The 26,707-nt window shown below is 37.6% G+C and overlaps 1 protein-coding gene across 2 annotated transcripts in view; it reads left to right on the forward strand.

The window, feature by feature from the left end:
- The window catches only part of LOC106878832 (integrator complex subunit 13), a 246,781-nt gene that overhangs the window by 219,553 nt on the left and 521 nt on the right, over nt 1-26,707 (forward strand). For both annotated transcript variants that reach the window (XM_089342253.1, XM_089342254.1), the window contains 2 exons: nt 6,501-6,622; nt 16,356-16,500. In XM_089342253.1, the coding sequence (XP_089198379.1) occupies nt 6,501-6,622; nt 16,356-16,500 (267 nt within the window). The remainder of the gene's footprint in view (nt 1-6,500; nt 6,623-16,355; nt 16,501-26,707) is intronic.

Below are 26,707 nucleotides of genomic sequence, written 5' to 3' on the forward strand. Positions count from 1 at the left end.
GGCTTTTGAATTGCACTATAATTCTATTAACAGTAGCAAGAGGAATTTGAAGATTTTCGGCAATTTTTTGCTGGCTAAGAATAGCCTCAAACTGCCCAACAATACAACCTCTTTGAAAATCTCAAAAGTTCAGTTGAATTTTTTGTGCGTGGCATGATTACTCTTCGCAAACGTTTAATATAATGGCACCTGGAATGAAAAAGAATAATTACATTGTAAATTCTACACTGCTGAAAACATATTAGGATGCTTAGATCAGAAATGTTGAAAATTAAAGGTGTCTATTTACTTCCTGCATGTCTGTATATACACCTTTAGGCACATGGCCTAGTGATTAGAGTGTTGCACTTGTGGTTACTAGATTGTGGGTTCAGTTTCCAGACTGGATGCACTGAATGCACTTGAGCAAAACACTTCATTTAGCATTGCTCCAGTCCACTCAGCTGGTAAAAATGAGTTGCACCTGTAATACAAAAGGGCCAACCTTGTCACATCCTGTGTTGTGCTGAATCTTGCGAAGAACTACGTTAAGGGTATGTGTGTCTGTGGAGTGCTCAACCACTTGAATGTTAATTTTGTGAGCATGCTGTTCCATTGATTGGATCAACTGTAACATTTGTCGTCATAACTGATGGAGCGCCAGTTTTATGTCTTTGTGTGTATATTTTTATGTATATGTATGCCTGTATGTGTGTGTATATATATATATATATATATATATATCCACTGTATTTATGTGTATGTGGAGGCACGTAGCTTAGTGGTTAGGGTGTCAGCATCATGATCGTAAGATTGTGGTTTCGATTCCTGGACCAGGCGACGCGTTGTGTTCTTGAGCAAAACACTTCATTTCACATTGCTCCAGTTCACTCAGCTGGCAAAAACGAATAACGCTGCGATGGACTGGCATCCTGTCCAGCTGGGGAACACATACGCCATTGAAACCGGGAAGCCGGGCCAATGAGCCTGGCTAGTCTTTAAAAGGACGCATTTATTATTTTATTTTTTATTTATGTGTATACATATGTGTGGTGTTTGATCGATTGTGTGTGTGTGTGTGTATGTGTAAATATGTTTTTGTGTATACGTGTGCATGTATTTGTGTGTATGCATATAAGTATATGTATGTTATTTTTGTCTGCACTTCTATGTGAAAGTTGATACATATAAATGCATGTGCACTTGGATATTCTGCAGGTCTTGTGTGTTTGTGATAGATCTGTATCTTACCTTGTCTTTGAGTGCTCAATTCCTGATGTGGTTGCAGGGGCACTGTTATGATTGATATATGCCATGCCTTGGCAGAGTCTATTCTTCTTTGGGTTGGATCATTGCTGATTTCTTCCAGAGAGAAAGAGAGAGACAGAGAGAAGAATTGCCTCCAGTTCAAAACAGGCTTTTCATCAACCCCCAAAAGGATAGAAGGCTAATTTGATCTCAACTGTCTTTGAACTAAGGATGCAGAAAGTCAGAACAAATACAGAAATACAAGCTATCCTATGCTCTAATGATTCAGTAAATTCACTGCCGTGTATCACTTATGTATCTCTCTCAGTTTATTTATGCATGGAAGCTTGCTATAAAAATGGGAATAAAATTTTGTGTGTTATTGAAAATGCATTGTGATAATACTATTGGTGTAATATGTATATATGTATATATATATATATATATACACTGAAAATTAGAAATAGCATAGAAATATGACTCTCAAAAACAGTAATACTCGCAAACTACAAAAGCAAAAAAGGAAAAAATAACGAATCTACCCAACCTTGATTAGTAGTTTTGGCTGCTATTTCTATTTTTTAGTGTGTGGTGAAGCAATACTTGCTGAACCTTAAATCTTAAATTGTGTTTATATATTTACCGATTATGGTTTTTAACATACCGAACTACTTGGTAAAAATATTACTAATTATCAATTAATTATTAATTTTTACCCTATGTCTGTATGAGTATATATATATATATATATATATATATATATATAGTTGTAGCACCAGAATGGTGTGTAAGCTTAACTGTTGGCCTCTGAAACCCACTGGTGTTTGGTATATAGAACTGTCAATTGACAACTCTTTTGCAAGCAGTCTGTTTGCAAGTCGTTACAGTGGAACTGAAAATATATTCTAAGAGTACTATTGGCACTCTCTCTCTCTCTCTCTTTATATATATATATATATATATATATATATAATAGATAGATAGATAGATAGATAGATATACACACACACACAAGTGGTTACCCTTTAACATTAACTTTAAATAGGGGGATCTGGGTGCCATTTACTTGGCACCAGCAAGGTCTCTTTTTGTATGGTTTTTATGGCTGGATACCGTTTCTAATGCCAATCACTTTATAGAGTGAACTGGCTGCATTTTATGTGGCACCAGCATTTGTAAGGTCATCACATAACTTGGAGGACAAAGATCCCTCATCTGAGAAGGAGAGTGGTATTGAAAGAGGTGACTTTGAGCCAGGTAATGTGAGGTTAAACTACGGTAGAGGGGCAGAAGCAGGTGTCAGGCACCTCATCCACTTTGTAAAGTGTTGATGTTAAGAGGGATATCTAGTTGTAAAAAGCAGAGAGGGAAGTTTGGCACAGTGTCCAGGCTTACTAGCTCATCTCAAACCATTCAACACTTACCAGCATAGAAGATGGAAGTAAAATTACAATAATACTCTGTGTGTGTGTGTGTGTGTGTGTGTGTGTGTGTGTGTGTGTGTGTGTGTGTGTGTTTCTCTGCATGCTGAATTACAGCATAAGCAACACACAACAAAAATTATATTCTAATTTCAGCTCTAAAAATTGGTTTGCTTATGAAACTAGATATCCATCAGGAATTATGGATGTACTTTCTGTTTTCTGTGTGGAGACATTTCAAATGAGATCAGAACTGATTCAATAATTAAATGATGCAGTGCTGGAGTTTGACACATATATAGTCTCTAGAGTTATCTTGCTTCATCTATCTCTTTGCTAAGTCAATTACTCCGAGAATATGTTTGCAATTCAGTTGTAAATTTTATACAAATTTTATGGTTCAATAATTACATTGGCAAGTGGAAATCTTAATTTTCATTTTAGTAGTTCATTGTCTGTGATCTTTTGTGAGTTAATACACAGAAAACTGCCCAGAGGTATAATTTGGAATTTTCCACATCTTACCAACTGACATATCGTGATATTCATATATATATATATATATATATATATATATATATATATATATATATATATATACATTATTTATATATATATATATATATATATATATATATATATATATATATATACATTATTTATATATATATATATATATATATATATATATATATACATTATTTATATATATATTATTTATATATATATATATATATATATATATATATATATATATATATTATTTATATTAATTATATTATTTATTTTATTATATATATACACACACACACACACACATACACAGAGTGAGAGAGAGTAATTTTGTTCCTCATTCTTTCTTTGCTTCTCTCTGAGGATGCTTCCTTCCATATTTAGCTGTGAAACTTGGTTGCTTGTAGAAATAGATGTTTGTTGGGGGTTATGAATGTAATTTCTGTGTGTGGATGTTTGGTGTGATATGACAAGAACAGCTTGAATGAATGAGTGCTGTAAGCACGAGAACTTAGATGCACATATACATATACATGATTGCTATATATATATATATATATATATATATATACATACACATACATACATACATCACATACATATTGTGTGCATGACACTGTATGTTAAACATAAACTAATATTTTCTAAATATGGCTTGAAAGTACTGGTGTTGATTTTGTCATTCACTTTATGATTCTCAATTCAACCATTTTACACAGTTACTGTAAGGCTTTGCCTAAGATAACCACACACACGCATGCACGTGCACACACACACACTATTGTTTAATCTTATGTCATGCCTGATAGAGCAGATCTATAATTTAAAGGCAGGGTGAAATTTGGTTGAATGAAACTGTAGAGAATCCTTTTATATATGTATGTATAGGTGTGTTTGTTCATGTCCCCTGACATAGAGGTTTGACAAATAGAGATTGATAAAATAACTCCCAGCCTTAGTAATAAGTGCTGGAATTAATACGATCAATGAAACCCTTGAACTTATCGCCTCCAGCTCCAGCATGGCCACAGTTCAATGACTGAAACCACGAAAAGAATATAAGAAAGGCCACAGCTTTACTTGAGACAAAAGAAGTCAATTGAATCAACCCCAACCCAAGTATATGACAGGTACTTATTGTTTGGTTCTGGTAGGATAACAGATAATATTGGTTTCAAGCTTTGGTGCTAGGCCAGCAAGTTTGAGAATGAATTAAGTTGATTACATTGGCACCAGTGGTCAACTGGTACTTATTTTATTGATCCTGAAGGATGAAAGCCCGAGTGGACTTCAGCAGAGTTTGAACTCAGAGTGTAAAGATGGACAAAATGCATTTTGTCCTGTGTGATAATGATTCTGCCAGCTCATCACCTTGGGATAACCAATAATGCTGACTGTAAAGTCAGTTTGGTTTTATGCTCTAATTCTATCATGGCACCTCTACCACACAACTATTATGGCTTCACTTCTGTGTATCCTCTCCTCGATTTCTGCCAATTATACCACTTATCATCTACCAATTCTACCACCCAGCATTCAGTGTTATCACTCAACTTCTGCCGGTTTTACCACTTCTGCTGTTTTACAATTCAGTTTCTGTGAGGTGGGGTACCCAAAAGTAAACGGGAGCATTCTCTGTGGGACATGCCCATTGTAGTTCAGGCTTCCACTGCTAGAAGCCACTTGATATGACCCTCAGGCATCATGTGCTACATCTTAGTTTTGCAGTGCTTTTCCCTGTTCATCGATTTTTGCGATGGCTGAAACGGAGGAACAGTGTGCTTCCATGAAATTCTGTTTTCTGCTGGGGCAAACGACAGTCAAAACAGTTGACATACTTCAAACAGCTTACATGGATGCTGCCATGAGTAAAACACAGGTTTATAAGTGGTTTTTCACACTTTAGGAATGGCCACTTGTCACTTGAAGACCAACCTTGTTTAGGGCAACTGTCGACCTCCTGAACGAATGGAAACATCATGAAAATTCATAAACTGATCCTGGAGGACCATCACCAAACAATTGACCAATTTGTTGATATGTCTGTTGTGTCCTGGAGCTCGAATTTTGAGCAAGGAATTGTGAATGAGAAAAGTTGCAGCAAAATTTGTGTCTCACTTGCACACGGAAGATCAAAAGCTGTCATAACTGAATGCTTGTCGTTAACTGAAAGAACTGTTGGAAGTTAATCCAGACCTTTCTTCGGAGGTCATCACTGGCGATGAAAGCTGGTACTTTGGAATTTGTATATGTGGAAGAGGTGAAGAAAACAATGATGGCAGCATTAAAAGGGATCACTTCGCAAGAGTTCCAGGACTGCTTCAAACAATGGAAAATGCATCTGGACCGATGCATTGCTTCAAATGGAGAATACTTTGAAGGTGATAAAAGTGTAAATATATAAAACTAAGTCAATAACATAATATCGCAAAATTCCAGTTTCTTTTGGGTACCCCTTCTTACCAATTCTGTTGCTTAATCACTAGCTTTATCACTGCAATTTTACCATGTAATTGCTACCACTTCTATCATTCAACTTCTATCTAGTCTACCATTCAAATCATTCCAGTTTACTGCTCAGCTTCTACTAATCCTATTGTTCATCCAATTTATAACTCGATTCTACTTCTGATTCTACCACTTAATTTCTACCAAATTCTATCACTCAAATTCTTCCTCTTGTATTCACATTATAACAATTTCACCACTCATTTTTTATGCATTCCACTACTCTAAATCTATCACTCACTTTCTATCAATCCTTCCATTCAACTTCTACCAATTTCACCATTCAAATTACACCAGTTTTAATACTCAACTCCTAATAGTTTTAACATCCAGGTTTTATTCTTCTTCTCAGCTTCTGAATCTATCACTCACTTTCTACCACTTCTACCAATTTTATCACTCAGCCTCTACCTTCTCTACCACCCATCTTCTATCATTCCTGTCATTCTATGCCCTATACCTTTCTAAAAAAGGAAAAGCTTCTTATTAGTTTTACCATATTTCTTAGTTCTACCATTGGTGGATTTATGAAGATATTTTAAAGAATTACAAGTCAAAAAATGAGTTAACCTTTTACCATTTATACTGAGCATATTTGGCCTAAATATTCTCCCTCTCTTATGTTCAAACTGGACAGATCTGGTCTCTTGCACATATCGTACTATGTCATTCTAAAAAATAGACAATCACGTCATTGAATTCTCAAAGCCACAAGATAATGCATAATTAATTCAAACCATTGTGAATAAATAAGCATTACATTTGACAGAGTAATCTGAATGTTAATGAGTTAAGGTTATGTTACAGTTTTCTTTCTATTTCTGCTGCTAGGTTCCAGAAAATGACTGAAAGAGAAAGACAGGAGATGAACTACGGATCGAGTTCTAAACTGGAAGCCACCTCTCATAAGATCAAAAAGACAGGTTCTGAAGACACATTCGGTAGACCAAGCAGTAAGTAAAACCTATTGGTTATTATGGCTTTAAAAAAAAACTTCCCTAAATTTTGGGGGTGAAATCTGCTCTTTACTATGCAGTTGTCTAGGAATAAAACATTCTGATGATGATCAGAGATCAAAACATTTGAAAAGTTATAAAGATGTAGTTCCATCCATCCATCCATCCATCCATCCATCCATTCGGCTTCTCTGCCTCCTACTCCTGGGAAGCCCATGGAGGGGGTAGAGGGAGTTCTCAGGCATTCTCTTCATGGGGTCCTATCAGAAGCAACCATTATTACTCTTTCCTTCTGGATTCCCAAGCATGACCAACTGAGAAAAAAGGCATGGCTCTGTGGTTAGAAGTTTGTTTCCCAACTACATGGTTCCAGGTTCAGTCCCACTGCATGACACATTGACCAAGTGTCTTCTACCACAGCCTTCTTGCCATGCAACCACGCCCGTGACTAATGTAGTCATTACAAAAAATATGTTGTCTCTGAGAGAAAAATAGTCTGAGAAGTGAAAGTCTTATTAACAATAACATATCTGAAACATTCAGAATTTTAATTAACTTCCTATAACGGAAGTAGTAGTAGTAGTAGTAGTAGTATGTGTAGCATGTGTAGCAGTGGTCTGATACCTGTGTTGCCTAGGAACAGCTTCATATCATTTCTGTATGCAGGCATCAGACTAAAGCTCACACTAATCCACTTAACAAGTAACTTGAGCGATTGAGTTTTTTTTCTTAGCTTCATTCAATACTGCCATTTGCTGCTACTACTACTACCACCACCACCACCATCACCACTACCACCTCCCCCTCCTCTTCCTCCACCACCACTTTTACTGACTGCCATCATCACTCTGCTCACTGCCATTAATTATACCACGGCTACCACCACCACCACCACCACGACCAATGCCACCAGGCACCAACACTACCAGGACCACCACCACTGGGAACTACTACTACCACCACCACTGGGAACTACTACTACCACCACCAACACATCAACTACTGCCACCAGCACCACTAAAGCAGGATTCACCACCACCACCACCATCACCACCACCGTCACCAACTACAACAACAACACCATCACACACTAAGCTCAACAACAACAACAACACCAAGCAAGTTGTTTCCTTTTATAGTTACATTTGTTTGCTTTTTACAGTAGCGAATGACAGCACCATGGGGGAAAAGGTGAGTGAGAAACGAAGTGGTGAATAATGTCACCTGGAGGTGTCAACTAAACAGCTGCAATCTCTCATTCCACACTCCCTCCTCCCTCTTCTTTTAACTTTTTATTTATTTACTTTTGTAAATTTCTCTCTTTCATTTCTTTGAGGATTATTTTGCATTTAGTGTTTTTTGTTGCTAATCATCATCATCATCATCACTGTTATTATCATTACTACCATCATTATTATTATCATCATCCTCCTTGTTGTTGTTGTTCTTCTTCCTCCTCCTCCTCCTTCTTCATATTCTTCATTCTTCTTCTTCTCCGCCTCCTCCTTCTTCTTCTTCTTCTTCTCCTCCTCCTTCATTCTTCTTCTTCTTCTTCTCCTCCTCCTTCTTCTTCTTCTTCTTCATTCTTCTTCTTCTTCTCCTCCTCCTCCTTCTTCTTCTCCATTCTCCTCCTCCTCCTTCTTCATTCTCCTCCTCCTCCTTCTCCATTCTTCTTGTTCTCATCATCATCATCATCATCACCATCATCCTCTGTTGTTATTTGCTCTGCCCCCCCCCCCCGCCACTCCCATTTGTTGCTCTAAGCGGATTGCATTTCTGGTTTAAGCCATAACAAGGCGTTAAGGCATTACTGACACAAAATGCAACAACTGCAACAACAACAGCAAGTGCAGTGGCAGGAGAGAATCTGAAACATAAACACAGCCTGAACAACAACAACAACAACACAAACAACGAATCTAAGATGCAAAGACAGATCCAAACGACATCAACAAGCTTCACCAACAAAGATGACAACAGTGGTGCTGGGGGTGGGGGGTGATGGTGATATGGGGGTGTAATGATTACAATGATGTTGGTGATTATAGAGATGATGATGATGATGATGATGAAGAAGATGATGTGATTACAATTATCGTAGTGAGTATGGTAATGATGTTGACAATGATGATGATGATAAAAGGTCATGACGACGATGATGATGATGTTGACAATGATGAAGATGGCAACAATGATTATGATAGTGATGGTGGTGATGACAATGACGATGCTGAATAAAGCTGATACTGGTGGGAGTGGTGATGATGATGTTGATGACGATAGTAATGGTGGTGATGATGATGTTGATGACGATAGTAATGGTGGTGGTGGTGGTGGTAGTAGGAGGATTGGTGATAGTGATGATGATGGTAATGAACAACAGGCGTAATAATAAATTAATAACAAATTAAAATTTGTTATAACACACCCACACACACATTCACCCAGACACACACAGCATACACACACACACACGTGCGTGCACACAATTCTACACGCATACAAACAGAGGTTAGAATTCAATTTAAATCTCTTCAGATTATGCATTAGCATGAAATTTGTTTTGTTTTTGTTAGCGTTTTGTATTGTATAGGGGAGCACGTGTGTATATGTATGTGTGTATATATATATATGTATGTGTATGGGTATATATATATATGTGTGTGTGTTTATATTTGTATGTATGTGTGCATATGTGTGTGTGTATATATATGTGTGTGTTTTATATATGTTTATGTATGTGTATTTCTGTGTGTATGTGTGTGTATAGGTGCAGATATGACTATGTGGCTAAGTCCACCTTGTAGCTATATGGTTTCAGATTCAGTTCCACTGTATGGCAATAACCTCAATGTATGTATACATACCTATATGCTGGCGTGTGTGTGTGTGTGTTGATATGCCACAGCGTCCCTTGTCGCCTCCAAAGTCAAATAGTCACAGAATGTTTTACATTCTGTAGCCAAATGCTCTTGTTAACTCTTACCGTTTCCAAGTCAGGTCATATTTCTTCTAATTCTTCAAACAATGAACGGCTCAATAGCAGGACATGTTTTCACAGAAGATGGCAAACAAACAACACCGTTTTTATGATGGTTACTTTTGTTTACGATTAGTGAGCACATATCAGGTCAGTGACACACAGACACACATTCAGAAGTGTGTGGCATGGCTATGTGATTAAAAAGCAAGCTTCTCAATCACATGGTTCAGTCCTACATTGTAGCAATTTGGGCATCTTGTACTGTAGCCCTAGGCTGACTAAAGCCTTGTGCTTGGATTTGGTACATGGAAACTGAAAGAAGCCCATTGTATATATTCTTTTATTCTTTTACTTATTTCAGTCATTTGACTGTGGCCATGCTAGAGCACTGCCCTTAGTTGAACAAACCAACCCTAGGACTTATTCTTTGTAAGCCTATTACTTATTCTATTGGCCTCTTTTTGCCAAACTGCTAAGTGACGGGGATGTAAACACACTAACATCTGTTGTCAAGTGATGGTGGGGGAACAAACACGGACAGAAATACATACATACATACATACATACATATATATATATATATATATATATATATATATATATATACACATGACGGGTTTCTTTCAGTTTCCGTCTACCAAATCCACTCACAAGTGGTTGGCCTGAGGCTATAGTAGAAGACACGCAGCAGGATTGAACCCGGAACCATGTGGTTGGGAAGCAAGCTTCTCACCACAGCCACTCCTCTCTCTCTCTATATATATATATGTGTGTGTGTGTGTGTATATATATATATATATATATATATATATACACAAACAATATATGAGTATATGCATATATATGTACGTGTATGTATATACGTTCATCTACATGTACATATAGATACATAACTGGGTACATGACTTGGCAAAAGAACATGGACAAAATGGTAAACAAAGTGCAACAAACAAGCAGGCCACATAGAAACATCCCCTTCATCAGCTGCCACCATTAAAACTCCGGCGTTTTGAAGAATTAAGGCAATACGCATCGTTAAAATGGTTCTTCCCACGAACACAAATTAAATTGTTTTCGTGGAGGGTAGTGGCGGACGGAAAACAAGACAGGAAAACAAAACGGTGAAATAAACAAACAAAAAGGCTGTACAGCCAGACGCGTAGTGTGTATGTATTGAACGCTGTGAAGCACGTACAGGAAGGGCAAAGAAGTACGTGCGAGCTTGGTGATTCCAAGAACGAAAAGAAATAGCAGCCGGACACACGTGACCAAGGCTGTGTGAGGAGAAAGAGTAGCAGAGGGAAAAGAAGGGGAGGAAGTAGAATAAAAGTGAGCAACGAGAGGTAGAGAGAGAGAAAGATAGATAGTAGTAGTGAGGGTGAGAGGCGAAGGACGAGTAACAAGAGATAGAGAGAGAGAGAGATAGTAGTGACAGGTAGAGGCGAAGAACAGTAGAGGGAAGAATGAAAGGGGGAGATAGAAATAGAGAGAGTCGCGTTAGAAAAATAGTTAAAACTTACTGTATAAAGGTAACGCGTGCGTTCTGTCGTGATACAAACAATATATGAGTATATGCATATATATGTACGTGTATGTATATACGTTCATCTACATGTACATATAGATACATAACTGGGTACATGACGTGGCAAAAGAACATGGACAAAATGGTAAACAAGGTGCAACAAACAAGCAGGCCACATAGAAATGTCCCCTTCATCAGCTGCCACCATTAAAACTCCGGCGTTTCGAAGAATTAAGGCAGTACGCATCGTTAAAATGGTTCTTCCCACGCGTTTGTGTGTATATATATATATATATATATACTTACAGATTGGTGACGCTGCGTTCGGTCATGTAAAAACAAATAGTAAATGAGTATATGCATATATGCGTACAGGTATGTGCATACCGACATCCACCTGTATGTATAGGTGCATATCTGGGTACAGGGCATTGCAAACAAAATGTACACGAGAAAACACACAAGCCACATAGAGAACATTCTCCTTCATCAGCTACCCCCGTTTTAACACCGGCGTTTCGAAGAGCTGGGTAGGACGCATCGTTAAAACGGCTCTTCCCATTGAAATTGAAAGCAGAACTACAGCAGAACTACAGGCACCACCAGAGAAATTGTAAAAGAAACCGTTTTTTCTTCTTTCTCCTCACCTTTTTGTCTTTCTTTTCCACTTTTTTTTGATAAAAACTCAGTGTGACTGAACTTTCAGTAATGTACATTTGTTATAGTTTTTGCCGTACATTTACGTTGATATCACTATTTATCTCTAGGAAAGTCATTGAAATTTCTGTGGACATTTGAACGTTTGATGGTTTAAACATGTTTGTCCAATTTTTACTTTGTAACTTTCAACTCTTCCGAAACCTCTTTCATATATATATGTGTGTGTGTGTGTGTGTGTGTGTGTGTGTGTGTGTAGCAGTGATCAAAAAATTGTCAAAACTAGTTTGGTGTGTGAATAAATCTATTCAAAAATGACTACATGTTTTTTAGATTCAGATGCATTTTCAAACCTCAAAACAAATCCTTCTGTGTGTGTGTGTGTGTGTGTGTGCATGTGTATAAGTATTACTAATGTCACATACTTGTATATAATATGTATATATCTATGTGTGTATGGCCTTTGTGTCTGTGTTTCTTCCCCATGACGGCTAGACAACCGGTGTTAGTGTGTTTATGTTCATGTTACTTAGTGGTTCAGCAAAAGAGATTGATAAAACAAGTACCTGGCTTAACAAAAAGAAAAATAGTACTTCGGTCAATTCATTCAATTAAAAATTCTTCAAGGCAGTGCCCCAGCATGGCTGCAGTCTAATGACTGAAACAAGTAAAAGACAAAAAATTAAATCAGAGACGAGTTGATGGTGATGACGATGACGATGATATGGTGGGTTTCTTCCAGTTTCCCCTTTACCAAATTTTACTTGCAGAGCATTTGGGGAGCTCATAACTATTAGTGAAGACACAAGCTAATCGTGTTCCATCGTAGGAATAATCACTGAACTGTGTGGTTCCAAAGCAAATTTATTAGCTACGTAGTGATGTTGTGATCTATTATCTTGTAGATTACAATCAAATGTTATTATTAAAAAAGATACAAGTAACTTCAAATGTATCAAGTCACTTAACCATCTTCTCTTTGGCAAACAAAATAATACTTTGTTTGATTCCAAAACTTGATATTAATCTAGTTTTAGAGAGGTGTATACATCAAATGCTCAAGTCACAAATTATTTATCATAGCTGACATCATGGGAAAAAAAAAAAGATATGTTTACTGCTAATAGTGTTTATGGTATCTGCAATTGTGTTGTATTGATGTGAGACAAGTGCATACATAAAAAGCAAAAATATTTTGAGATGGAATCATTGATGTTTGAGATGAGATGTTTTAGTAGAATTCTTGGCATTATCTAGAGCAAGTACTGGACCCACCAGCCAATCAGTCAGTTACTCATAGAAGAACTTAGTGCTTTGGCTGGGAAGGAAGAAAGACTTGCAGAAGCGACAAGAGGAAGTAACATATAAGATAGCTCTATTTCAAACGTTGGGCGATATGCCATGCTTGAGAAAACCTGTCTAACCAAGTGAAATCATAGTTGTTGCTGATGCCAGTGTCACTTAAAAGGCACTCTTTAAATGTTGACCCTCACGGAGGTAGTGATTAGGGACCAAGAACTTTGGTGATATACCGTGCTTGAAAAGACCCTTTAAGTTGCGATCATAGGTGTGGCCAATGCCAGCGTTACGTAACTGGCACCCATGCTAGTGACATGTAAAAAGCACCCACTATCCTCTTGGAGTGTTCGGTGTTAGGAAGGGCATCCAGCTGTAGAGACCATGCTCATTTAGATTGGAACCTTGTGCAGCTCCCCATCTTACCAGTTTTCAATCAAACAGTCCAACCCATGCCAGCATGGAAAACAGACTTAAAATGATGATGATGATGATGATGAATACATCAGTAAAATGCCAGAGTTATGGTTCTGAGTTCAGTCCCACTGCATGGCGCCTTGGGCAAGTGTCTTCTACTATAGCCTTAGGCTGACCAAAGTCTTATGAGTGGATTTGGTAGATGGAAACTAAAAGAAGCCTGTTGTATATACATATGTGTGTGTGTTCATGTTTGTCCCCTCCACCGTTGCTCAACAATCGGTGTTGGTGTGTTTAAGTCCCCGAAACTTAGCAGTTTCACAAAAGAAACCAATAGAAAAAGTACTAGGCTTACAAATAATAAGTCCTGGGGCTGATTTGTTCGACTGAGGCAGTGCTTCAGCATGGCCAGTCAAACGACTGAAACGACTAAAAGAATAAAAGTATAAACACACATGGTGGGGGTAGTGGTAGCAATGTTAGTTGTGGTGGTGGTAGTGACAGCAGTAGTAGTATTTGTAATGATGGTATGATAGCAGCAGTAAGGCAAGGTGCTGTTGCAGCTTGTGGAAATGTTGTGAGGAGAGAAAAGAACAGAGAATCGAAGAAAGAGAGGGGAGAAAGAAAGAAAGAAAGAAAGAAAGAAAGAAAGAAAGAAAGAAAGAAAGAAAGAAAGAAAGGGTGGAAGCTGGGAAGATGGATGTAGGCAGATAGGTAGAGAGGTAGTGAGGAGGGCTGACATGAAATTGTTAATTAACAATTAACTGCTGCAAGAAATGCATAATTAATGTATGATTAAGTGACATGCTTCATAAACAGAATTGCCAATAGCATTGGCATTGTAGACAAGGTCCTGGGTCTGTGATGTGACCAGGGGTTTGGCATGATGTCAGACAATGGGTGTGGCACTGTGCCATGTTTTGTTATTCTGTTCTTTACCAAGAAGACAACACACTGCCCAGTCCAGGAATCGAACTCACTATCTGATGATTGTGAACCTGGCACTCTAACCACTGGGCCATGTGCCTTTGTAGAAATGAGTTGCAACATCTCTAGTGCTAAGCTGTATCAGTCTTTGCCTTACCGTTGGATAACATCGGTGACATGGAGAAGGGGAGGCTGGTAGGCATGGGCAATTGCTGGTCTTTCACAAAAACAACTTTGTCCGGACTTGTGTCTGGGAGGGTAACTTTTTAGGTGCAATCCCATGGTCATTCATGACCAAGGGTCTTTACTTATTTATCAAATCCATAGGTACTGAGTTCAAAATCCACTGCAGGTATCTGGTTTTTCTCGTGCCTAGCTGTATTTAAGAAGACCCATCCTCCACAGTAGAAGTAGAAGCACCAACAAAATTCTTAAGAGTATATAGAGTGACCCCCAATCCAAATTCAAATTCGGGAAAATCACCTGCCGAGTTGATGTTGTGTAAAGAATAAAATCGCTTTTTGATAAGTTATTGCCAGAGAAAAAAGGATGTAAAGGAAATATGAAAGATATGACGAAATATTTTGAAGTAGGAGTAAAGTGCATTTTAAAACCTACAAAAAAATGGTAAAGAAGGCTGGGAGGATGACCTTGTAACCAAAAAAACTAGGAAGTATGATGTATCTAATTAAAGGATCATGTTGGGAACATGAGACACATAAATCAGCTAAAAAGGAGACATACCAAAGAACAGAGAGAAATTCCTATGGAAGTATTTTTTTAATGTATTTGATGTCCCAACACCGAAAGTAATGCAGTCCCATAGAACCAGCATGAAAAAAACGGAAGCAGACCGGACACCTTGAGATAAGGCCCAAGTGAAAAAGATACTAAAAAGTTATAATAAAATTTCTTTATTCCTTTGAAACTCAAAATCTCAAAAGGTGAGATGTTGTATGAGAGTACGACACTCTCAGATGAGAATAGACGAGACCGCTATATATAAATAGTAGCGGTCGGATGTAGTCAGTAGTTTGTAGTTTGGTCTTTGAAGTCCAGGTAACAGTTTACAGTTCGAGTTAGTGTGTTGGAAATATTGATTGTTGGTTCGTTACATCTTTGTTATTGTCACTGTTTCTATTTTGTATTGTTATAACACTGTTACAGTATATTCTATATCTATTGTTGATGATATCAACCATACTGCGATATTGGAAGTGTAAGGATATAACAAGCACCCAGCACACTCAGTAAACTGGTTGGCAGAGACCAGACCAAATCAGACTGGAACTTGGTGCAGCACTCCTGCTTGTCAACTCTGGTCAAACTGTCCAACCCATGCCAGCATGGAAAACAGACGTTAAAGGATGATGATGATGGATCAGGTGTTGAATCATGATGATTCAAAATGATGATGAATCATGTTTAATACACATACACTGTGTGGCATTGAACATAGCTCCAGACGGACTACTGTGAGCATAGCTCCAGGCTGACCAAAGCCTTGTGAATGAATTTGGTAGATAGAAACTGAAAGAAACCCACTGGATATATGTATATATATATATATATATATATATATATATATATATATATATATATATATATATATATATATGCACACTAACATCATACAGTGAGAATGAGTGCTAAACACCTCATTGGTGTTGGGCACATGGAACGTTGGTACTTGTCTCCATCTTGGTTTTCACTCAAGATGGAGATAAATACCAATGTCCCATGTGGCAGGCTTGATAATTGCTGAGACTCCTCCTGGCATGAAACCAATGGTAGCTTTGTTAATCCATAAATAAAGTATCCACATCAAGAATCTTGCACACCAAATACACATACGGAAATGTTTTAGTTTTATTTAATTTCTTTTTATCTTTCTTGCTTTATTTTGTGGGGTTTTTTTCCATTAGCTGATACCCCGAACTTCCTTGCAATGTGGACCAACTGCTTGAATTCAACACAGTCCAAAATGCATGAGGAATTTGTTGGTCGAGTGGAACACGAAGGCAGTGGACCAGCAGAACTTTATCCGCACCTCAAAGAAGAAAATGTTGGGTAATTATTTTCACTTCTTTTATTACTTTTTTCTCGGATTTCATTTGCAGTTTCTTGTTGTTTCTATTTCTCACTTTCTTCATGTGTGTGTGTGTGAGAAGGTGTGTGGCTTAGTGGTTAGGGTATTTGGCTCACGATCGTAAGGTCGTGAGTTCAATTCCTGGTGACACATTATGTCCTTGAGCATAAAATGCATACATGCTTCAGGAAAGGAGAAATCTGTATAAATATTTTTATTCAGTATTATTGCAATTTGATAAAACATCGAAAGTGGTATTTATATTTATAGAAATAGTAATACAAGTTAAATATTTATACAGAATTTTCCTTTCCTGAAGTGTGTATACATTTTTGGGCGGACTGTGTGTGTGTGTATATATATATATATCTTTCTGTGTTCCTTTCTGTTGAAGAGCATAGGCTTGAAACGTTAAAGACGTTCTCTATTCCCGAGCATTATACTATATATCTATATATATATATATATCCATTGGCTGCAGTGGACATACCTTCATTAATATGTCAAGCTACAAGAAAAGTTCACAAATGTTTAAATTCCAGAAGCAGAGAGGAGGACAGAACAAAACAAAACAAAAAGAAAAAATGAGAACAGCCAAAAAAAAAAAACCAAAACAAAAAACCTGTTGGTGGGAATTATTAATTGATGAAAACCTTAACGACTGACTATTTAATATTTAAAAATGACAGAAGCCATAAATGGGAAACAAAGAATTAATGTGTTTATGTTAAAACTTAACCAAGTCTGTAGAAATAATGACATTACTAGACTTTTGGTATCATTCGGTGTGGATGATCACAATATCAAGTATTTTAATTGTTAATAATAAAAGACATTTAAGGGATGCTACAATAACATAATGTCAGTTTTATCAGGAATCAATCTTTTATATTTGATATTTTAATATTTTATTTTTATGAATTTGTATAAATTTTTTTTTTCAAAATACAAATTATTATTCTTATGTATTTGTTTGTATTTAAGCAACTTTTATTCCTCTTTTATTCCTGTTTGTCTCTAATGTTTTAAATTTATCAATGGAAATAATTGGATTGTGTTTACGTTTATGTTTCTTTGTTGTTGTTTGTGTTGTTTTTGTTTTGTTTCTTCTCCCTGGTTGTTGTTCATCAATTGTGATTTAATCATAGATAGAGACACTCTGAGGTTTCATTACTTCTTATTAACTTCTGGGGCTAGACACTTGCTGATTTATTCATCTCTGTCTCTCTCTCTCTCTCTCTCTCTGACGCATACACACACACACACATACACACACATGCATCTCCCTATCTCCACATTCCTGCTTTCTCTTTCTGTCTCCCACCCACTCTGTTTTTCTCTTTCTGTGGGCGTATGTGATACATAGAATATTATTATGCTAAAGTATGTGTGTATGTATGCGTATGTGTGCATACATTTATATAAGATATCTATTGCAGTTAAAATGTGTGTGTGCATATATGTGAGGTATGTATTATTATTTAATGTGTTTTAAGGTGGCGCCACCTGTCACAATTGTTAGCATGTTGGAGAAAATACTTAGCGGCATTTTGCCTGTCTTTGTGTTCTGAGTTCAAATTCTGTCAAGGTTGACTTTGCCTTTCATCCTCCTGATAAAATAAATACCAGTTAAATACTGGGGTTGGTTTAATTGACTTAATCCCTCCCCCAAGATTGCTGACCTTGTGCCAAAATTTTAAACCTTGAACCATTATTATTATTTTTATTATTATTATTATTATTATTATTATAGTGGCGAGCTGGCAGAACTGTTCTGAGTTCAAATTCTGCCAAGGTTGACTTTGCGTTTCATCCTTTCAGGGTTGATGAATTAAGCATCAGTCAAGTACAGGGGTTGGTGTGATTGACTATCCCCCACCCTCAATTTCCAAGCCTTGTACTTATTCTAGAAAGGATTATTATTATTATTATTACTATTATTATTATTATTATTATTATTATCATTATTTTTTTTTTTTTTTTTTTTATTATTATTATTATTAATATTATTATTATTATTTACTTTTAATGTGCATGTTTGTTGCAATTACTTTCTGAGACACACCCAGTGCCTTAGGGTAGGTGAAAGTTAATAAATGTTACAGTGTAACTGAAAGGTTGGGGAGGGAAAGTGGAAAAGCAGTAGTGAAATACCTCCATATAATACAACACAAACATTTAAACTGATAGGGTTTTTCTAAGGATGTAGCAGTACTTGTCAGCACATTCTTTTGGATTTCTTTGAGCCATGGCTCTCCTGGGATGTTGTCTAGATGTTTCTGACATCTCTTTTTTTTTATCATACCTAGGGCACCTACATTTACAGGAGCAGATTTTGTTTTAAGATGCTACATCATTTGGATTTCAGTTTACAGGTCCTTATATTTACTAAGTTTGTCAAATTCCCTTACAGATATATTTTTATTAATTACATCTATTAGTTTCCTTGTCTTTAATAATTATGTCTGGTTGATTAGCCTGGATCGTCCTGTCAATGTTGACTAGAAAATCCCAGAGTATGGTGAGATTTTTACCTTCAACAACTGGCTCAAGATGATGTTCATACTAGTTAGTAAGAGTGGCAATTTTGTAGTGTTTATATATTTCCCAATGTAAATACTGTCCTTATCGTTATCATTTTATTGTTATTTAAGATGTTGCACAACTGTGGTGGTGTAGTGCGCAGACCCCTACAAGGCTGAAGCTCTCCAACTTCAAGACACCTCCTTCTATTGCCTTCTGCCCTTGAACCCCATGCCTAGCCACCAACATACTGTCCTCCACGATCCATGACCTCATCCCCCCCTTCTGTCTCTCTCCCACTGCCTCCAATCTCATTGTCTGCACTCCTCGCACCCCTAGCATTTATTTCCTTCCCAAAATCCACAAGCCCAACAACCCTGGCCACCCCAACGTCTCTGCCTCTAACAGCCCCACGGAACTGATCTCGAAATACCTTCACCTTATCCTTGCTCCTCTAATGACTCCTCTTCTTCCTGGCCCCTCTAAACTTCTCTTCACTCTTGATATCAAGAGTCTATAAACGGTGATCCCACACAACGGACTTCTTGCCCTCAAACACTTCCTAGACCTTTGACCCAACCCCCAACTTGACACGGCCACACTTCTTTGTCTGGCCAAACTTGTTCTCTCCCTCAACTGCTTCTCGTTCACGAGGGAGTTTTACCAGCAGATCTTGGGAGTGGCCATGGGAACAAGAATGGCTCCCAACTGTGCAAACCTGTTCATTAGCTACATTGAAGCCCAAATATTTTCAAGATTCACTGATCCCATTCCCGAACTATGTGGTCATTATATTGATGACTGTATCGGTGCGACCTCGCTCTCCCGCGAACAATAGACTCCTTCCTCTCTTTTGTCAAATCTTTCCATTCTGCCCTCGAATTCTCCTGCACTATTTCCAACATTTCCATCGCCTTTCTTGACATTTCGGCCAACATACACAACTCTGCTCTCACTACCTCCATCCACTACAAACACACCAACTCACACTTATACCTCAACTTCTCCTCCTCCCAACCTAAACACGCAAAGCTCTCCATCCCCTATTCCCAATTCCTCCGTCTACGCAGGCTCTGCAGTGACAGCCATGACTTTGAGACTCAGTCTCAACTTATGGCTCGCCACTTCATCCTTCCTGGATATCCTCTCGACACTATCCACACATCCCTTGCCAGAGCACGTTCCATGGACCGTGCCTCTGCTCTCTCTCCTTGCACCCGCCCTGCCGTTGCCCGTTTCCCATTTCCCTTCACCTACCACCCCTCCACCCTACCCCAATGCACCGTTCTTTGAGCCTTCTGACGACTCCAGTCCAAACCCCTCCACTTCACACATCTTCTCCAACCTACCTCTTCCCTCTTTCAAATGAGCCCACAACCTACGTGACCTCCAGGTCCACAGTTTCTACCCTAACCCCACCTCCCAACTTGGCTCGCTCCCCTGCCCCCACCCACACTGCCGATCTTGCACCTACCTCTCCAACTCCACCATCCTTACTGGCACCCATCATCATCCCTATCATATCACTGACTCTTGTCAAAGTCACCAGCCCCTACCCACATACACACACACTTACACACTCTCACATACACACACGCACGCGTGCCTTTGTTTTGGGATCACCAGTACTTTATTATCTCCCCTTCTTCCTAGCTCTCCTGTCCAACTACCTTTGTCCAACTACGCTAAATCCAAAAGTTTTTTTTATTCTCTCTCCGTTTATTTCCTCATATTCCTTTCTGGTGAAGAGTGTAGGCTCGAAACGTAAAAGACTTCCTCACCTTCCCAAGCGTAAATCTAATACACCTTCTTGTTTTTCATACACCTGTCTTCATCGTTTGTTTTTCTGTAAATTTCAACTACATACACACACACACACACACACACACACACAGATGTGTGTGTTGAGAGAGGGAGTGAGTTGCACTCTTTTATTCATTTACTTGTTTCAGTCATTTGACTGTGGCCATGCTGGAGCACCGCCTTTAGTCGAAAAAATTGTTCCCAGGACTTGTTCTTTGTAAGCCCAGTACTTATTCTATTGGTCTCTTTTGTTGAGCCGCTAGGTTACAGGGACGTAAACACATATACATATACATAGCACTGGTAGCAGCTTGTTGTATCTGGAGTAACTGTTTGGCTTCATTACATTCCAAATACTATTGTCATCTGTTACAAGATGAGAACGGAAGGTAGCCTCTATAATTTGCTGTAACAGAAATACTACATTAGTATATTGTTGTTGTTCTTGTTGTTGTTGATTGCTGGTGGTGGTGGTGACCATGATCATGATCATGATGACCATATTGCTCTTTGTCTGTTGTTTGTAGTTTGTTCTTGGGTTATGTAAGATCTGTTAATTAAGACAACTGTGAGGTCGTTAATGTGTGAGTTGCAACAACTGTTTGGTAGGGAGCTTGTACATCTGTGTGTGTGGGTGTGTGTGCACACACACACACGGACACACACACACACACACACAGACACACATATATATATATAGGTGTATGCATGTAGATATATGAATGCATGCACACACACACACATATATATATGCACACACATACATATGTACTTATACAGGTATATATATAAAGATATATACACATACATGTGTATTTGTACATGTATATATATATACGTGTGTGTATGTGTGTTGCGTTCTCTGTGTATATATACTCATGAACATACACTCCCTATTATGTGTGTTTGTGTACATGTATGTGTATGCATGCATGTATGCACGCACACAAATATAAAGAGAAAGTTACTGACTATATATATATGTATATATATATATACACATATATATATATGCATTCAAATAAGCATATGTGTGTGTATGTGTGTGTGTTTCATACGTGGTATACGTTTCTAAAATAGTAGGTAAATACTATATTGGAAGTGAAAAATGAAACAACTGCAAACAACGAAATGAAAAATTGTTTTGTTAACAGTATCCATGTTCATTCCAATTGTAAAACAGGTTTACATTATGCTATAAAGATAGAATTGTGCACATCACCTTGTTGCTTATTTTTATTTATATATATATATATATATATATATATATATATAAATATAAACAATATATGAGTATATGTACATGTATGTACATACCTTCATCTACATGTACATATAGATACATATCTGGGTACATGACGTTGCAAAAAAACATGAACAAAATGATAAACAAGGTACAAAAAACAAGCAGGCCACATAGAAATCATATCCTTCATCAGCTGCCACCATTAAAACATATATATATATATATATATATATATATATAATTTGCTATAAGAATTACTTAATACAGTTTTTGAAATGTACAGGTGATTTTAAAAAAAGAATATTTAAAAAAACAATGTTATGAAATCTATTATGAGGATGTTACTAACCTTTTTTGGGGGGAAGGTGTTTTTGTGGTGTGTGAGCGCTTTCGTTTAACCTCTTGCGAGATAGAAATTGATGGTTTTAGTATGTTTTTAAGTAAATTTACTTTGTATTCACCACTGTGCAAGAGTGAGATATAAACACGGTTATCAACAAAGTATTGGGTTGCCCGGAAAGTTTGTGGCGATTTTTAAAGGAAAGAAAAAGGTCAATAAATACTTGCCATTACATTTTTAATCAACCAAATATGAACCATTGTGTTGCACAATGCATCTTTATCTTTCCTTTAACTTGAAAATACCCTCTTCCCAGAATTGAGGTGGTTTCATGGCAAATAAGTCGAAAGGTAACCTACTATAAATCGGCACGAATTTTCTGGACAAGCCAATATAACAATGATAAAAGACGAAGTTTATCAACAATTAACCCTTTGGCATTCAGATTTCTCTGCCAAATGTAAAGCTATTTCTTTACATTGTTTTCAATCTATCATACATTGTCTCTTAGCTTCAAGATTTTGATGGCATGATTGTTTTTTGGGGTTTTTGTAATGACATTGTAGCGTAAGAGTAAGGGGCTGTATCAGGCCTTTTAGAACATAAAGCTGGTAGAATATTTTGACCAGATATAACCAGTTTAACCCTTTAGCATTCACATTATCCTGTCAAATGTAAGGCGGTGAGCTGGCCGAAATGTTAGCATGCCAGGTGAAATGCTTAGTAGTATATTGCTTGTCGCTACATTCTGAGTTCAAATTCCACTACAGTCGACTTTTCCTTTCATACTTTCGGGGTCGATAAATTAAGTACCAGTCAAGTAAGTACGTTCCCCATTCCCCAAAATTTCAGGCCTTTTGCCTATAATAGAAAGGATTATTCTGTCAAATGTAATGCTTATTTATTGTCATTGTTTTCAATTAATCATGCATTATCACGTTGTTGTTTGTTGTTTGTTCCTTCTCAAGCCATGCCTGGCTCATAAGGACCGGTTTCCCAGTTTCATTGGCGTATAGGTTCCCCACCTGGATGGGACATCAGTCTGCCGCAGGTGAGCTGCTAGATGCAGGAGGAGGAAAGAGTGAGAGAAAGTTGTGGTGAAAGAGTCAGTAGAAGTTCGCCATTATTCTCTGCCGGGGCTGCCACGGAGCTTAGGTATTGCGCTCATAAACACACACATCGGCCAGTCTGAGATTTGAACCTGCAATCCCTCAACCGCAAGTCTGCTGTTCTAACCACTAAGCCACTGCATTATCTCATAGCTTCAAAATGTGTGTGTGTGTGTGTATAATTGTCTATGTACTATGCTGAATACACGGAGTGTTCGTCTGGTATGTTGAGTTCTGTTTATTTTGATGTGTCTTGACCATACGTGTACTGATGAGTAAAAGATGCAGATTACTGTGTTGATTACGAAATCATGATTTACCGTTAAGTTATAAGTTTTTAGCAGGTTAGCTTTGAGAATTGCACTCCCTCGCGTTCGGTAAAATGTGTTTCTTATGGTAGTTTGACTTTTAGAGTCCCTCTTAGTGTCAGGCATTCTTGTATAGTAATGCCTTTATATAATTTGATAAATATATTTATAGAGAATAAATGATGGATTTTTCCCTTATGAAGTTATTTCATGCTAACTACTTGATAAATTCTTACAAAGACTTTATCCTATTATTGAATTATATATATATATATATATATATATATATATATTGTGTGTGTGTGTGTGTATATCTGTGTTTGTCCTCCCATCCACCCACCCACCGACCCACCGCTTGACAACTGGTGTTGGTGTGTTTACGTCCTTGTAACTTAGTGGTTCGGTAAAACAGACCAGTAGAATAAGTACTGGGCTTAAATAAGTCCTAGGGTTGATTTGTTCGACTAAAACCCTTCAAGGTGGTGCCCCAGCATGGCTGCAGTCAATTCCCTGAAGCAAGATAAGAGATATCATAACCTGTAATACTGCAGTAGTAACCCCACCACTTTACTGGGTGTAGTCTAGACAATGATACTCTACGTGGTGCTCTATCCCCCCCCCCACCGTCAGTAACAGTCATACACCTAACTACACAGAAGAAATACTATATCATCATCATCATCATCAACATCATTTAATGTTCTTCCATGCTGGCTTTGCTTGAACAATTTGCACAGGGATGGCACCAAAGCACTGCACCAAACTCCGGTGTCTGCTTTGGTGTGATTTCTTTGACTCCAGGACTTTTTCTTTGTAAGTCTGGTACTTATTCTGACGGACTCTTTTACCAAACTGCTAAGTTACGGAGACATAAAGACACCAACACCAGTTGTCAAGCAGTGGGTGGGGAGCAAACACACAAAGACACAAACACAAACATATATACTTGTGTGGAATAAAATAAATGTGTTATATATATATATATGTGTGTGTGTGTGTATGTATATATATATATATATATATATATATATATATATATATATATATATATATATATATATATATATAAAAAAAGTGAAAGAAGCCTATTATATATATATATATATATATATATATATATATATATATATATATAAAAAAAGTGAAAGAAGCCTATTATATATATATATATATATATATATATATATATATACAATAGGCTTCTTTCACTTTTTTTTTACAAAATCCACTCACAAGACTTTTGTTGGTTTGAGGCCTACTAAAAAGCACTTGCCCAGAGTGTCATGTAATGAGATTGAGCCCAGAACCATATGGTTGCGAAGCGAGCTTCTTACCACACAGGCATGCCTGCACCTTATATAGAGAAAATTATGATAAACGATGATGATGATGATGATGACAACAGTTTATATTATTTTTTACCATTGTGCTTACATGAAGCATTTAATCTCTGTAACTTAATGCAAGAAAGCTTTCCGCTGATGTGCTGTTGTGGTTGAAAACCCAATTGAACTTGGAACATCTGCTGCAGAGAATGCAAATAACCACAATGGTGAAACAGACGTAGGGAACAAATAATATAAACTGCATCTTGTGTATATAAAGTCACTTGCCGAAGGTGCTGTGTAGTGGGACTGAAACCTGATATTATATGGTCGGAAAGCAAGCATCTCAATTGCTCAGTTATTCCCCTGCTTATAGTGATGCCAAACACACGTGCGTGCACACAAATACATACACATACATTAGTGTTTATATGTTTGTATGATTTAGATGTGTGCTGACTGCATTCTGACTGATCTACCAAAGGCACACAACAAAATGCTTAATAGTTAGCTAGATGTTTAAGATGGGTTAGTGCTGTGTCACATTACTTTACCTGATGAATGTGGAACAGATGGTATGTCTGTTTTTATAGATGTAAGAAAGAGAACTCACTACATAGTGTAGAGCAAATATATATATATAGCTTTATTGGTGTAGACTGTCACAGAAGTGACTTGAGTTTTGTCTCAAAGCATCACCCTCTATATGACTTGTGTTGTGTTGTGCATGTGTCTAACTGAACTTCCTCTTTCTTGTTCTTCCTCTCCTTCCTCTCCACCTTCACCTTTCTCTCTCCTCTTGCTCCTCCTTTCTCTTTCCTTTCCTCCTCTTCTTCTTCTTCCTCTTCCATCTCCTCTACCTTTCTCCTCCTCCATCTCTTCTTCCTCCTCCTCCTCTTCCTCCTCCTCCTCCTCCTCTTCCTCCTCCTCCTCCTCTTCCTCCTCCTCCTCCTCCTCCTCCTCTTCCTCCTCCTCCTCCTCTTCCTCCTCCTCCTCTTCCTCCTCCTCTTCCTTCTCTGCCTCCTCCCACCACCACTATCACTACAACTACCACCACCACCACCACCACCACCACCACCACCACTACTACTACTACTACTACTACTACTACTACTACTAGGAAGCCTCTTAATAATGTTTGATTGCCTTCCTAGAGATGGTAGCGAAAGCTTCCTCCATATTCTTACTCTTCTTGTAAACTACATCATGCAAAAAAAAAACACAACAAATATCCGTTACATAATGTTGCGCTGTTGGCACTGTGCCTCGGGGAAGAGACAGCACAGTCATGGCTGGCTGGATAATTGGCTGACATGCCCATTAATCATGAGTTTTTGCTTGATCAGAGCCGACTTGACTTGAGGCTAAATAACAACAACAGAAACGACATCAGTGCTCCCACCACGGCCACCATCATCATCATCAACAACAACAATTTTGGTCTTTTCTGCAATTATCATTTATTAAACAAAAATGTGTTTTGTTGTTGTTGTTTTGGTTTCTTTTGGGGTTTGTTTGTTTGTTTTTTTTGCTG

This window comes from Octopus bimaculoides, chromosome 25 (assembly GCF_046866305.1).
Source record: "Octopus bimaculoides isolate indiv1 chromosome 25, ASM4686630v1, whole genome shotgun sequence".
Taxonomy (NCBI): domain Eukaryota; kingdom Metazoa; phylum Mollusca; class Cephalopoda; order Octopoda; family Octopodidae; genus Octopus; species Octopus bimaculoides.